At 39.2% G+C, this 17,275-nt stretch overlaps 1 protein-coding gene across 1 annotated transcript in view; it reads right to left on the bottom strand.

Moving 5' to 3' along the window:
* The window catches only part of LOC126237153 (uncharacterized), a 219,466-nt gene that overhangs the window by 107,274 nt on the left and 94,917 nt on the right, over positions 1-17,275 (bottom strand). The window contains exon 5 of the mRNA XM_049946999.1: positions 6,181-6,449. Coding sequence (XP_049802956.1) covers positions 6,181-6,449 — 269 coding nt within the window. The remainder of the gene's footprint in view (positions 1-6,180; positions 6,450-17,275) is intronic.

Raw genomic sequence — 17,275 nt, 5'->3', positions numbered from 1 at the left:
TATTCCTTATTGCCCTTCAAAATAGGCACCAGCCACTACAACACACTTTTGACAACGTTCATACACCTTCTGCAAACTATCAGCAAAGGCCTCCTGTGAAATCAATCGCAGAACAGCTGTCACACGATCTTTGATGGCATTCATGTCCACACAACATTCACCTTTCATGGCAGTCTTCAAGCAGGGAAAGAGGAAGAAGTCCATAGAATCCAGATCAGGGGAGTGTGGAGGGTGTTGAAGGACACTTACCATCTTCTGTGCCAGGAATTGATGGGCATGGATTGTACAGTGTGCAGGGTCATTGTCATGGAAAAGTGTCCATTTACCAGCTTGTGCAGCACAAATCAAGAGCATATCTTCCACTTACACAAATCACTATGGATGATGGTGTGCACCATGTCCTTGATGGTGTGCACCATGTCATTGCTAATGCCCAATTCCTCTGTAATCAATCTGAGAGTCCATCACCAATCTTGTGCCAGAATTTGTCACACTTCCTCAATCTTTTCTAGAGTTCTGCTTGTCAATGGCTGACCTAAACATGGCTTGTCTACAGGTGTTTCCTTCCCTTCACGGAAGCATTTAAACCATTTGTACACACATTTTCTGTTCACAGCTTCCCTCCTGTACACCTGCACCAAATCAAAGCCAATTGTTGTGTTTTGTATGGACTGAAACCTTTTTGAATACATCTGCGTACTGACTGGTTTGGCAGCTATAGCTGCAGTCTTATCCCACCTCTTGGACTCTGAATTAGGTGATCTCAAGTTCAAGTGTGTTTATAATTATCTGGCTGATGTAGTGATACACAGTAAGACCTTTGAACAGCATCTGGATCAAACTGCATGAACATTGCAACATCTTCATGATGCAGGTCTTACTATGAAGCTGTCCAAGGTAAACTTAGCATGGGAAGAGAGTTCACTGCTGGGACACCTGGTGTCACTGGGGCATACAAGTCGATCGTGAATCCACTAAGGCTATTCATTCCTTCCCACTATACAGGAATAAAAAAGATGTTTTTTTTCATAAATTCATCTCCAGTTTTTCACAACTTGCTGCTCCACTAAATTTATTGATGAAGAATGTCGAAATGTTCCAGTGAGGTGACACTCAGCATGCAAGGCCCTAAAATCCACTTTGGATAGTGCACCAATCCTGGCCATGTCTGACTTTGAAAAATAATTTATATTGCAGACTGATACATCTAATTTATATTGCAGTGGTTCTGTAACAAGCTAGTGAGGAAGAGTGTAAGCCAATAGTCTTAATTTTCAGGGCATTGTTGGCTGTTGAGTGAAAGTTCTCCCTCTATGAATTGAAGGCATCAGCCACTCTCTTCGGTCTCGAGCATTTTAAACTGTATCTGGAGCACAATCCATTCCTACGGGAGACTGATAACTGCGCTCTGACTTGGTTGTTTGCAACACAGGAAGATAGTTAATATTGCTAGGTGGACGGTGCAGATCTTGGCCTTCCAGTTTGAGGTACAGCACTTGAGAGGGTAGTCAACATTCTGAGCAGGATGTTTCAAGTCAAGGGACAGGGTGGAGATGAGGAGGAAGACAAGGAGATATGTATGAGAAGGACCAGAGGAACAAGGTCTCATGGTGGCTACAGTTCTGTGTGAGATACCTGCATTATTTGGTAATTTGGCTGAGAAGCAGGAGGAGGGTCCTCCCTTGCAAAAAATACAGAAGGAGCTCTAGGAGGGGAAGCTGGTGCCCAGATATTCTCTGAAAGGTAGGGGTTATATTATCATAAGTGACAGGACAACAGGGATAAAATCTGTCTGCCCATTCAGTCAATAACCCTGGTATTTCAGTATTTGCATCATTCACTGTGCGAAGGGCTCTTTTGGGGGGTGAATAAAACTATAGTAAAACATAAGGCTCAGTTGACATGCCCACACTTAACTTGTATGTTTGTAAGATGGTCACAGCTAGTGAGTGGTGTATTAAAGCTAGAATCAACCCTAACAGCTGGTTGGGGAACTTAATTCTGACATGCCCACACTTGACTTGTATGTTTGTAAGATGTTCACAGCTTGTGAGGGGTGTATTAAAGCTAGGACCAACCCCAACAGCTGGTTGGGGAACTTTATTCTGACTGGACTGAACATCCTGTGGATAACGTGTTTATAGATTACCTGGGACCCCTGCCCCAGATCCATGAGGATCATCATTACATCCTAGTTGTTGTTGATGCCTTTTCCCAATTCACACCATTTGTTCCCACTAGATCAGGTACCACTTCAGTCACACTCACTCATCTGCAACAAATAGTTTGCACATTCAGTGCTCTGAAGATTCTGGTTAGTGATAATGCACCAATCTTCTTGCCTAGAGGGTTCTGCTTCAGGTACCACTTCAGTCACACTCACTCATCTGCAACAAATAGTTTGCACATTCAGTGCTCTGAAGATTCTGGTTAGTGATAATGCACCAATCTTCTTGCCTAGAGGGTTCTGCTTCAAGAGTGCAGTGAAACTCATGAGCACAACCCTTTACCATCTCCAACCTTCATTTGCTGAGAGAGTCATTAAAAGCTAAAGTCAGTTCTACCATATTCCATGCTGAGATGTGAGGAAAGTGGGAAACGTCCACACCCCGGCTAAACTTTGCATTCCATAGAGCAGTACACGAAGCTCATAAAACAATACATACCAAACTCATGTTCACCTCCCTGATTAACTCTCCCCTCTGTTAATGATTATAAAGAAACATTTGGAGGCAATTTGACATAATATCTGGCTTGCACACTGCTGGGAGGCTGCAAGGTTTTATTCAGGAAGGTATCCTGTCAGCCTCAAGGAAGGGGATGTGGTCTGTCTTAAGAAGGATGACCAATAAGATAGTGCCTTGTTTTATAGGGCCACAAACGGTCATTGAGATACATTCACATACTAGTTTCTTGGTCCAGTATCAAGCCACACAAAAATGTGTAAGGGCCCATATCAGCTAGCTAAAGGTGATGGGTAGTAAGTGAAATGGTAGTAACTTAACAGGCATTTCTGCAAAGCCCCAGCCTTCCGTTTCTGTCTAAGGGGTGGGGGTGGATGGCGTTTTCGCGCCAATTTTTTGCTATAAAGTTTACCCCGGGAACTTGCAGTCTCCAGTGACAGACACTCACCTGAAGGTGGCCGGACAATTGTCAGCTGAAATATCGTGGTAAGAAGCCAACATGATCCGGCTGCAATCCCGAAATCTCGTTGAACAGTCATATGATGTGTTTGAAGCAGAGTACTTGGTGATTGATGACTGTTTCATAGTGTGATTCGTTCAAAGGACAGAAGCAGGAAAGTAAAATAGACAGTGCTCCTACTTTGCATGACATTTTAATATTTCTAGCAGTACATTTAAAAATGGCACTCAAATTGAGTCTTGGATTCAGTTCCATGTTTTTGGACATTCTATAACTGAATAATGTCTTGTGAAGCTGTTTATTCATTGAAGTATCATGCGTTCCATCCAGCTTCAGAACAGGTGGAACATTAAAGCCGGTTTTATTAAAACAAACTAATGGCATATGCTTAATAACACCTTTGCTACAAAAATTCCAAAGTGTAGACTATACAAGTAATGTCAAAAAATCATGGCACTAATAAGGAAAATAGTGCACCTTGAACAGCCATACTGAAGTAAAAATGACTTTAAAATACAGAGATGTATCTGTTCTACTACCCACCAAAGTCATTTATATGTAACATTCTACTTTGTGTACAACTAATGTTTAACAGTTACTAAATCTAACACATCAAAAGCACAATGTACTGAAGAAACAGTACAATGGGACAAACAGTTGAGACCAGTAGATTCACAAGAGTCACAAATGTGTTACTTCATACAAAGCTAAAAATTTGTTTGGGACAATACAGGTAGCACTTACAGAGTTATATGTTCAAAAATAAATTGTTTTGTTGTCACAAATTCTTCCCTTATTCACCATCAAAGAGCAAATTAGGAGTTTCATTGTAGTGAATAAAACACAGTCGAATGGAACAACCTGTGGCAGTATCTGGTTAGTTTAATCAGAATAGCTTTTTATGTTGGACTGCTACAGTGAGGATGCACCAAAATAATGTAGCATGTTCTCATGTTGAACTTATCAATTTTCAGCTTCCAAATGAAGTTCTAAATCAATCATGTTCCAATTTGCAAATTTTGAGTTAGGTTAAACACAGGGTATTTCATTGTTTTGGTCATCTATTTTTTTTTTCATTGAAATATCCAATTCTTTAGCAACAGTTGAAATTTATACCTTCACTTCATTTTTAGACCCTGCTGCCATATCTTTCTTTCTCCTAACAGACGGTCCAGTTTACTTTTTATTTCATTATTTGATTTGCATTCATGACACTCAGCTTTATGTTTGCTTAACCAGTTTTGCCATTATTTCCTGGTTCTCACTCAAAGTACATTCATTACCCTAAGAAGGACTTTGTCTGGAGGCTTAAATATTTTGGCAGGCTTTTCCATTTTGCCTGTCTGTGATTCAATACCACATCTATATGATGAGCAGCAACATAATGTTGTTATTTCAAAATGGAAACAGATGGTATACAAAGCATAGTCTGCTCCAGTACACACATATACATCAGAAGTGTGGGAAATGAAGAAAAGGAATGTGAGAATATAAAAGTTTGTGAGATAAAATTTCAAGGAAGTAGAATAGCACTTACTAGAATGGATAAAGTAAGGACTGAGACAGTGGGAGAAATAGTGAAAAAGAAGCCCATGCAAGAGACATAAGAAAAGACAAGATTAAGATGGCATGGGCAGCTTAAAAATGGGTGTTGGTAGGCTACTGAGACAGAGAGAGTTGGATTGTTGGAGTGAAGGAATGTTTGGTGAAGAGAGCAGACTGGGACAGAGTGCAGAAAGCAACATGGTGGGAGAACAGAAGAGGTTGAGGAGGACCATGCACCAAACAGACCCAGCTAGGGTCACTTCATTGTTTAAAGGAACACAGCACCTTTAATTAAAATGATCTGAAATTCTACATTAACTGGCCTTGAGGTGTGGCACCATTAAAGAGAGTAAGTCTTCCCCCGTTGTTCTTATTTTAACAATGTATACCCATGTCAGGCATGGAAAATAATATAACATATATCAGAACAAGTTTATGTTTTACCTGAGATGGTACAATGTCTGCTTCTGGAATAATATTAGTTAGCATTAAAACAAGATATTACACACTGGATCAGCTGGACCCTAGCCTCAACAAACCTACAAACAAGCACCTTAATCATACTTGTAATACCAATGATGAGTGAACACATGACACTGCAAGGCAGAGTGGCATGGACAATTCACGAATTAGAACTGAGGCAACAACCAACCATCGCCTGGGCTCAGCTGACACTCATTAACTTACAACTGTGCTTTCACATGTAAACAGAAGTACACAGCAAGTTCCAGTAATGCAGTAAAATATGAAGAGCAGAATACAATCACGTTAGCATGAAACACTGACATTAATGGACACAGTTCTGTGCAAGCACTGTCACTGCAAGTGTTTCTGAACATTAACAACCTTTGTGTGAACAACAGGACCGAAAATCTAGTACAGATCAGTCACTGATGCACCTTGGACCAAATTAAACAAACATCACCTGAAACTTACACCTACAGTTAGACATGTCCACAAAATATTTTAACACCAAATGGTAACCAAAAATGCCTTCAAGGGCAAAATTTGTTACAGCCTATTTAGATACTGAAAATGACTAGTGCTATGCATGAGCTAGGTTAGAGAACTACTTGCACATAATTATGTCACAGAATGTCAGACCATACACACTGAAGCAATAAAGGTACATTAACCACACTGGCAGATCCACTTACACTAGACAATCCTCATTACTGTGCGTTTTCACGCCAATTCTTTGCTATAAAGTTGACCCCGGGAACTTGCAGTCTCCATTGACAGACACTCACTTGAAGATGGCTGGACAATTGCCAGCTGAAATATCATGGCAAGAAGTCAACATAGATCTGGCTGCAATCCCGAAATCTCATTGAACATTCAATATGCCGGGAAAACTTCAAGAATCACACATCATATGACTCTTCATAAACAGAGTTAAGAAAATCAGTTACATGTGATCAAGAGACTAAGAATGCAAAATTTCCTAAAGTAAATATTCTAAAATGAACGACAAGTATGTTTTTGGCTTACCTGTGAAACATTAAACACCTCTCTTGGCATTGTGAAGGTTTCATTGTCAAGAAAATTTCCTTTTCCATTTATTATATAGCCATTTCCAAAAAGATTTTCATTTCTATTTAATACTGTTTTAACCACATCCCTTGTTGGTTCATTGAACCAATGCCAAACAATAATTGTGTGTTCCGGTAGGTCATTGTCATAGAGGTCATTATTGGGTTCTTTTGTTGGAGGTTGACGTACAATCATAGCTCCAAAGAGACCATCAGCCTCTTGGAAACCTGTTAAAGAAAAATTGATATGTTTTGACTTATCATGCTCTTAAATTATCAGGTACATCTCTATAAACTAGGCATTACATTTAATGGTGAGTTGCTTTTTATCAAAAGATTGGGGTGTGCACATACAATCATGAGGCCACAAAATAATTTAGTGATCTTTTCTGCACATATCACAAACACAGATAAAGGGTAAAAGCATAGAAGCCTAGAAGCATTGCATTAGCAATAAAAAAGCAAAATATATCTCAAATTTTATTCAAGGTAGAATGAGTAAAGTTCTACTAAATCATAACAGAAAGCAAGACCATCTGACAGTCAACTTGATTTGGTAGCATCCAAATTCATTAATGTATTTTTTCAGCTTATAGTTTATTACAGTGTTTGCAGAAACAGATGTCTTCAAGACGATCATGGCTGAGCAACATTATTATTTTTGCTGCATGTTTTTGAGCAAGGAAGACTTTCTTCTTTACAGATCAGTTAGCTCACAACATTGTTGAATATGACATTATTGAATGAAAAAATGTTAAATATTTTAACTCGCTGGTTTCTTTCTCTCTAAGGTTTGGAATGATTTGACGTGAATATGTTACTGAACTACATAAGTTGATCTAGGAGTTCAAAAAATGTGCATTTTTCAATTTAAATTCTCATCAATACAGGCACCTAACATTTTGAAGTTTCTGCCCTAGTTATTATATTCTCACCATGTGTTACATGTATGCAAGTAGTTGGTGTAGTACCTCTAGATCTACATCTGTACTCTGCAAACCACCATGAAGTGCATGGAAGAGGGTACGTCCCATTGTACCAGTTATGGTCATTTGAATGCCTCTGTGCATGCAGTAATTTTCTAATCTTATCTTCACAATCCCTATGTGACAGATGTGTAGGGGATTATAGTAATATCCCTAGAATTAGCATCTAAAGCCAGTTCTTGAAACTTTGTTAATAGACTTTCTCAGGATAGTTTATGTCTATCTTCAAGAGTCTTCCTGTTCTGTTCCTTCAGTATCTCTCTGACACTCTTCCATGGATCAAACAAACCTATGACCATTCATGCTGCCCTTCTCTGTATATGTTCAATATCTCCTATTATCCCTATTTGGTATGGGTCCCACACACTTGAGCAATATTCTACAATGAGTCACATGAGTAATTTGTAATCTATCTCCTTATTAGACTGGTTGCACCTCCCTAGTCTTCTAACGATAAACCAAAGTCTACCATCTTCTTTACCCACAACTCAACCTATGTGATCATTCCATTTCATATGTTTGAGTTGGCCAATTTCAACAATGACTCAGTGATATTATAGTCATAGGATATTACATTTTTTTCGTTTTGTGAAGTGCAAAATTTTACATTTCTAAACATTTAGAGCAAGGTAGCCAATCTCTGCACCACATTGAAATCTTATCAAGATCTGACTGAATATTTATGCAGCTTCTTTCAGATAGTACTTCATTATAGATAATTGCATCATCTGCAAAAAGCATGATTTCACTACTAATATTGTCTGCAAGGTCATAACATGGTGTTTCCTCTCTACCAAAACATACTCAATCCAGTCACAATTCTCACTTGATACTCCATGTGATCATACTTTTGACAATAAGTATAGGTCCAGTACTGAGTCAAATGCTTTTCATAAATCAATAAACACTGCATCTACCTAACTGCCTTGATCAAAGCTTTCAATATGTCGAGTGAGGAAAGTGGTGATTTGGGTGTCATATGATCAGTGGTTTCAGAATCCATGCTGGTTAGCACTGAAGAGGTCATTCTGTTGAAGATATCTCATTATGTGTGAGCTCAGAATATGTTCCACAATTCTACAACAAATGGATGTCAAGGATATTGGACAGTAGTTTTGTGGATCACTTCTACTATTCTTCTTGTAGACAGGTGTGACCTGTGTCTTTTTCCAAGAACTGGACACCGTCTTTTGTTTGAGGGATCTAGGATAGATTATAGTTAGAAGAGGGGCTGACTCAGCTGCAAATTCAGTATAGAATCTGACAGGGATTCCATCAGGGCCTGGAGCTTTGTTTGGTTTCTGCGACTTCAGCTGTTTCTCAACATTACTGACATGAATATCTATTTCATTCATCTTTTCAGTGGTACAAGGATTAAATTGGGGCAGTTCTCCTGGGTTTTCCCTTGTAAAGGAACATTTGAAAATGAAGTTAAGTATTTCAACTTTTGCTTTGCAACCCCAGTTTCAGTTCCTGTCTTTCACTAGGGAATAGACACTATCTTTGGTGCCACTAACAGCCTTTACATATGACTAGAATTTCTTTGGGTTCTGTGTTAAGGTCACTTGACTGTATTCTGCTAGAGTAGTCACTATTTTACATTTCATATCGACACCTCTACCACGAATAAAGACACAAATATTATCATCATGAGACAGTTTACAAGACTTACGGGTTCTAACACACAATGGTTTATCAATAAAAAAATTAGTCGATGTTTCACCAACACAACGAACTTGAGACATGGTTACCATGAACGTCCGATAACCGAGAACATCACGAGGAGGTATCTGCTCCAAAGACGTTGCAGTAGACTTAGTAGTAGTATCAATACGAATAATCGGAACAGTCAACCAACACTGACCGACTGGATTGTCAGTAACAGAAAAAGTAAAATAAAAACGACCTCCTAGAACAACAGTCTGTCCTTTCAACACATCAATCAAAACAGACGAACTGACATTCATTTTATACTCAGCAAAAAGAAACCTGTTGGGTCAGTATGAATGACCCATCCCAAACATCCCAGTTACTCATATCTTGATATATCTCGTCAGTGTGGGCCCCTTGTAGTTAGGCTGCCCGCTTGTTTGGCCGCCTGCCAGCCACATGCAGCTTCCGCGCTGACAAGAGCTCCTCAGCGCGGCTGCGGGATAAGTGCACCACCGGAGTCGATATTTTTCTAAGTCTGTGACCTTGGACGACATGGCATCTATAAATAGTGTGTTTCCAGTAGCTGGCACATAGTTAGCAGCATGCCTCGGCGCACGATACATCATGTTTTCCAATGGAAGCCTACGATTTACAAGTCTATTTTGGATGTAGAGACTGAGTATAACATGAACGTCAGTTCGTCCGTTTTGATTGATGTGTTGAAAGGACAGACTGTTTTTTGAGGAGATCGTTACTGACAATCCTGTCGGTCAGTCTTGGTTGACTGTTCCGATTATTTGTATTGATACTACTACTAAGTCTACTGCAATGTCTTTGGAGCAGATACATCCTCGTGATGTTCTCAGTTATCGGACGTTCATGGTAACCATGTCTCAAGTTCATGGTGTTGGTGAAACATCGACTAATTTTTTTATTGATAAACCATTGTGTGATAGAACCCGTAGGTCTTCTAAACTGTCTCATGATGATAATATTTGTGTCTTTATTTGTGGTAGAGGTGTCGATATGAAATGTAAAATAGTTGGTGATATGACTGTATATAATAGTATGTCCTCTAAATGCTCTATGAAGAACTGAGGCTTTGTGGGCATGAAAGACTCCCCATCAGCTCTCGTACAAACTAGGAACCGGAGCAAATAATGTCACTGCCAGCCTGAGACTTACACTCCTCCCATGGTGTGGCTAGGGAGGGGAATGTTTTGGGATCGTACTTCTGAGTGTTAAAATGAGCCCGAGAATGCTTAGAGACTGCTGGCGGCTGGCCACCCCCCTGATGCCACCCACTCTGACCAAGGGCCCTCCCAACGGGTGCCACCCAGCCTCAGCAAGGGCCACCTGGCAGGATGGCCATTGCCGGGAGTCCCGATGCCCCAGGGAGATAGGCACCTTGCTGGATATTAGGTTCGTTGTCAGTGCAGAAAGCGGCACTGCACATTGCATGGCGGAAAATGCACGCAGGAATGTATCCATGCCAAAGAGATGGAGAGCGGGCAGGACTGCAATGCAATGACGAATAAGCTGGCGAAAGGTCTCAACGCACGATGGACACAATGCACCAAGTAAGGCACCCTTGCCCAATTGGCTCGCTCTTCGGAAAAATTTTGAGATCTGAAGGTCAAACCCAACAGGGGACCATCACATAAAGGCCGAAACGTTTGAGATTCCTTTTAGTCGCCTCTTACGACAGGCAGGAATACTGTGGGTCTATTCTTACCCCTGATCTCGCAGGGGGGTAATATCTGTTGGGCAAAATGATCCATGGAACTTATAACTAATTACCTAACATCTAACTAAGGCATAAATGGTGTGTATATTTGATTTTTTGCAGGACTGTGATAACAAGTAGCTAGCTACCCATTGACAAGTGAAGTGGTAGTCATTGGATTTTTTTTTTTTTTTTTTGTTATGGGCAAAAAGGCAGAAAAAATGGAACAACATTATTGCACCCAATTTTGTTTTAAGCTTGGTGATTCTCAGGTTGAAACAATGTGCAAGGTTTGACAAGTGTTTGGGGAGGGAGCAGCGGGCACAACACAGATAAAGGAGTGCTACACCTGCTTCATTGCTGCCTGCTCATCAGTGAAGAGTGAAGCATCCACAATTGAGGTTGTTATTGATCACATAAGACCATGGTGGTGCAAGATAAACAAATGATGAGCAGAGAACTTGCAGACAAGTTTAAAATTGGTATTAGAGTCATTCATTCATTCCACTTAAACAAAACATCTGGACCTCAGGAGAATTTAAAAAAAAATTATGTCAATGTTGCTAACAACTTAGCAGAAGGGACTTTGTTCCAAGATCAGAGTAAGTTCATCTTCCTTAATGCATTGATCACTGGTGGTGAGTCTTGGGTCAATGGGTATGAGCCAGACACAAGTATCAAGTCATTGCAGTGGAAGCAGCTCCACAGCAAGGTGAAAGTCATGCTGACCATCATTTTTTACTCCAGTGGTCCATCATAAATATGCCCCATAAGCTACTAACATCAATGAGGAGCACAACTAAGAGAATCTGTATCGCCTTCATCAAGCAGTGAGATGCAAACAGCCAGACTTGTGGGCAGCAGGCAGTTGACACTTCCACTACAATGAAGCGCTTACTTATGGTTCTCAAGTAATTGAGAGTTTTTTGGCCAAACACAACATGACTGTGGTTTTTCAGCCTCCCTATTCCCCTGACCTATTCCCTAAATTGAAAAGGACAGTCAAAGGAAACAGATTTCAGAACAGGGAAGACATTATGCAGAATCTGATGGAGATCTGTGCACCATACCAAAATAGGGCTTTCCAGAATGGGTATAGCCAAAAAGGGGGGTGGGGGGGGGGGGCATCCAGGGGTTCCAGACCCACCTCCCAACCAAATTAAATTACGCATGACCTAGTTGCACTGTCATGAAATTGAAATATTTTTGATTTTCAATCATACAATGAAAACGGGGTACTCATTGTCGACAGTCAACATGCCCACGGAACAGTTCAATTCTTGCGGTTGAATCTAATGTTAGAAGTGCTACTGATTATTGTCTTTGTGCTGTCTGCTGCTGTGACAGTTTGTAATTATCAATAATTTTTTAACCGGAAAGAAGAGGAAAACAAATTTTAATCCGTCCATCAGTGTTCTGCTAATTTAAAAATATGTATGCACTACTATAATAGCCTAATTACCTATCAATAGCAAATTTAATGTTAGCACTGGAGTCTGTATTTGAAGACTGGTGGAACTGTGGGGTTGCAATACATCAGTAATTCACAAGGCAACAAACAGTAACCATCACTAGAAATTACATTAAATTAAAATCAGTGCATCAAAATGGATTTACCAGTGTTGCCAAAAATCATGCCAATCGACAAAATTATGACCCAAATGGCAAAGGCTGCATTTCTTTAAAAAAAAATCATTAAAATTCTATCATTAGTTCCCAACTGGCAAAATATCGCCCATTGTGGTCATTTGGGTGGTACTCAATTACTAAAACTAGTTCCAATACCGAATGACAGGAGTTTGTGGAGTGCGAAAGGCATATGTGATGACAGCACACTCTATAGTTTATTTCTAAAAGATTTTATCAGCAGGCTGCTAGAATTCATCCGAACCAACTGTATGTTGTACCCCTCTCCCCTTTTGTCCAAAACCTAATTTTGCCCTCATAATACTATAAAAACTGAGCCTGGAATTCCATGCTTGATTAAATCTTAAAAAATTCCTGCATTCCAGAACAATCAAATGACCAAAAATACACAATTAAAAGAAAAAAAAAATGGAATATCAGAATTCCATCTTTTGTTGTGGTGCATTTTATTTTATTTTAAAACAATAGACAGCTACCAGTTTTTCTAACTTCTCCAAAAAAAAAAAAAACCAGACAGCTCTGCAGGTTGAGGAAGGGTGAGATGCTCAGATCGTTTAAAGCAAATCTATTGATCTGAGGGGCAAGGCGTTTTGAATCAATCCCATAACAGCCCTAAAAATGGTTTCCTATGGTTTCTTTCCCATTTTCAATTTAGGCAAATGCACATATTGGTCTCTTACAATGGGCCACAGCCAATTTCTTCCAAATTCCACTCTTCTTATATAGAATCCAGTTCCCTTAAAGATGCAGCTTGTCTCCTTAAATGAAAATAGCTGCATCAAAGATGAGCTGAATATCTCTTTGGAGACTCCCAACACTGAAATCCATATGATAAATAAATAATAATTCAAATTCTCCTTATTTATCTACCACGGCACCGTTTAATATGATATTGCAATGCCTGTGTTGTTCAGAAATTGGATGCAGTGTTCCCTAGGACATTCCTGCTATGACATACATGAAATGTATTCTCATTTGTGAATATGGACAGCTATCAGGTGTCTAATGGAATGACAACAATGAAAAGTTATGCTAGACTGGGACTCAAATCCGGATTTCCAACTTATCATGAGCAGTCACATTACCATTAGACCATATGAGCATGACTCACAACTAGGTCCAAAATTCCATATGTGACCAACCATGTGCCTACAGCCTCCACTCATACATCCCTTAGTTAGTTACGTGTTCCATTGATCAATAGCATGAAAAAACCATTATAATGTGGAACGTGTCAAATGCACAAGAAATGCACACAAGAAACAATTTTTTTTTCCGTTATAGCCTTATACCTAAATATTTCTGTTATCTATCCCATTCCCTTAAATGGCACAAAATGCATATATTATATCTCCAGATTTATTTACTCATATTCAAGAATTCATCTATGGTATAGAAGGAGTTGTCTAGGAAGTATGATTTCAATTTGTTTTGTTACGTATATTCTCGTACACAGAAGACTTTTACTTGAAAGTTGCTTCCCTGGTGTCAGATGATAAATATGATGCTGCAGTGACTGTATTGTTCTGTAATAAGATGCAATGTTTCTTTGGACATGTATAGGTGTGTGATGGTTGGTGACATTTGGAAGTTTGGGTCCAGCCATGGGCCATGCTCAGATAGCCTAATGATAAGGCGACCACTCATAATTGGCGGGAAACCCGGGTATGAGTCCTGGCCTGGCATAAATTTTCATTGTCATCATTCCATTATATAGCTCATGGTTTCCATATTTGCAATTTGAATACATTTCATATATTCTTTAATGCAGAAAAAGGTGTTTCTACATTGCAAGGAGTGACAAATGCATACTTAAATTAGGAAATATGGGAAAGTATAAGGCTGAATCATTCCAGATTCTTTGCATATTTCACCACCAGAAATTGTTCTAAATTCTACATCTACATCTACATCTACATCCACACTCCGCAAGCCACCTGACGGTGTGTGGCGGAGGGTACCATGAGTACCTCTATCGGTTCTCCCTTCTATTCCAGTCTCGTATCGTTCGTGGAAAGAAGGATTGTCGGTGTGCTTCTGTGTGGGCTCTAATCTCTCTGATTTTATCCTCATGGTCTCTTCCCAAGATATACGTAGGAGGGAGCAATATACTGCTTGACTCTTCGGTGAAGGTATGTTCTCGAAACTTTAACAAAAGCCCGTACTGAGCTACTGAGCATCTCTCCCGCAGAGTCTTCCACTGGAGTTTATCTATCATCTCCGTAACGCTTTCGCGATTACTAAATGATCCTGTAACAAAGCGCACTGCTCTCCGTTGGATCTTCTCTATCTCTTCTATCAACCCTATCTGGTACGGATCCCACACTGCTGAGCAGTATTCAAACAGTGGGCGAACAAGCGTACTGTAACCTACTTCCTTTGTTTTCGGATTGCATTTCCTTAGGATTCTTCCAATGAATCTCAGTCTGGCATCTGCTTTACCGACGATCAACTGTATATGATCATTCCATTTTAAATCACTCCTAATGCGTACTCCCAGATAATTTATGGAATTAACTGCTTCCAGTTGCTGACCTGCTGTTTTGTAGCTAAATGATAAGGGATCTATCTTTCTATGTATTCGCAGCACATTACACTTGTCTACATTGAGATTCAATTGCCATTCCCTGCACCATGTGTCAATTCGCTGCAGATCCTCCTGCATTTCAGTACAATTTTCCATTGTTACAACCTCTCAATACACCACAGCATCATCTGCAAAAAGCCTCAGTGAACTTCTGATGTCATCCACAAGGTCATTTATGTATATTGTGAATAGCAACGGTCCTATGACACTACCCTGCGGCACACCTGAAATCACTCTTACTTCGGAAGACTTCTCTCCATTGAGAATGACATGCTGCGTTCTGTTATCTAGGAACTCTTCAATCCGATCACACAATTGGTCTGATAGTCCATGTGCTCTTACTTTGTTCATTAAATGACTGTGGGGAACTGTATCGAACGCCTTGCGGAAGTCAAGAAACACAGCATCTACCTGTGAACCCGTGTCAATGGCCCTCTGAGTCTCGTGGATGAATAGCGCGAGCTGGGTTTCGCACGACCGTCTTTTTTGAAACCCATGCTGATTCCTACAGAGTAGATTTCTAGTCTCCAAAAAAGTCATTATACTCGAACATAATACGTGTTCCAAAATTCTACAACTGATCGACATTAGAGATATAGTTCTATAGTTCTGCACATCTGTTCGACGTCCCTTCTTGAAAACGGAGATGACCTGTGCCCTTTTCCAATCCTTTGGAACGCTACACTCTTCTAGAGACCTACAGTACACCGCTGCAAGAAGGGAGGCAAGTTCCTTCGCGTACTCTGTGTAAAATCGAACTGGTATCCCATCAGGTCCAGCGGCCTTTCATCTTTTGAGCGATTTTAATTGTTTCTCTATCCCTCTGTCGTCTATTTCGATATTTACCATTTTGTCATCTGCTGAACAGAACAATATCAGATCTCTTTATTCCAACAGCCCTGTCAGTGATAGTGAGGGTGTCCCAAAAAAATTGTGCTCATCCATTTCTGATCACTTACTCTCTCAAATCCAGATCAAAATAAGAAGAGTGTAAAATGTCCTTGTAGGGTGAAGACAGACTGAAGTGAACTGCTTCATAGTGACTTGCCAAAGTACAGCAGTGCTAAGTAACAGAATTATATCTGTGCTTGATGAAAAGTCTGAGTTCATTGTCGAATAAAATGGTTTAGCGTTTCTTCACAGCAATTCCATGTTTTGTGGAACAAACCTTAGAAAATGCACTATTGTGCTCAATGCTTAATATTATGCACTAAAGGCAGAAAAAGGTGATTAATATGGAAGATTAGTGTGTAAAGTATAAAAATCAAATATGCAGTATGCATGAATGTACTTCGAATAAGATCAAAATATGGGAACATGCATGGAAAAACTACATTTATATGGTATTATTTGGCCATGAAACGAATAATACAAAACTCTGAGAAGTTACACTATAATTACCTTGATTTCTTAAATTTATTTTCGATTATCTATTACTCATTAATTTTAAGTATTGTTTCTGCAATTCCAATAAGTAAACAAGAACAAGTATTTGAATATGTTATTGACATACCTAGACAGGAAAGAAACAAAATGAAAAAGACAATCATCCACATGACTTCTCCTGTTATGTATTACAGAAGAGCAGTACTTTTACCAGCAATAGATGGCCTTTTAAAAAACTGGAGAAGAAATTTCATCAAAATAATGATTTCTTATCTTTAATCAAAATAATGTTACCCCTTAAATGTCGTCAGAAGAATTTTGATAAGGCATCCAAACTGAAAGTTTACTTTGAGAATAGGGTATTGCAAACAGAACCTGAAGCAGAGTACACATTACGGTGTGAGAAATGGTGTTATCAAGAAAAGTCTCTCCTCCCTGTTAATCTTATATTGGTTTTTGATGTTTGTGACAAGAACTTCTATCACAACATATGATATCCTTTGGGTGTACTTGCACCCCTACCGGTATGAACACGCAAAGCTGAGATGTCATTTTCCACAAAAAAATGAATGAAGACTTACTCGTGGAATACAATGGGCAATGAAAGGCTGACTGGACTAGCCTAAATGTGAGTACACTATCTGTTTCCTTTTGCAGAAAAGTGGAGGGACACTAAGACTTTTACTACAGCTATCAAATCAAGTTCTGTAGTATTTATACATGCATACATGCGTAAAAAAAAACATTTAATGTTATTTAAGAAAATTAGTGACAAATTTCAACTGCGGCAAAAATATTTTTAAATAATTAATTATCAAAGAAGTCCATCTTTCATGTAAACTAAATATATGGTTGCTTCCTTGATAGATGTATCTGATCTTCAATCACTGATCTCTGGTTTTATAGGACATGTTGTACTACATTAAAATACACTCTAAGACAAAAGAAAAGAAGTATCATGAAGGAATTATTTGAATGGGATGGAAATTGGTATACGTGGTGTACATGTATAAAAAAAATAAATGATTAAAATTTCAGAAAAATTAGATGATTTATTCAAGAGAAAGAG

This window comes from Schistocerca nitens, chromosome 2, assembly GCF_023898315.1.
Source record: "Schistocerca nitens isolate TAMUIC-IGC-003100 chromosome 2, iqSchNite1.1, whole genome shotgun sequence".
Classification (NCBI taxonomy): Eukaryota; Metazoa; Arthropoda; class Insecta; order Orthoptera; family Acrididae; genus Schistocerca; species Schistocerca nitens.
This window is presented reverse-complemented; position numbering and strand designations above follow the sequence as displayed.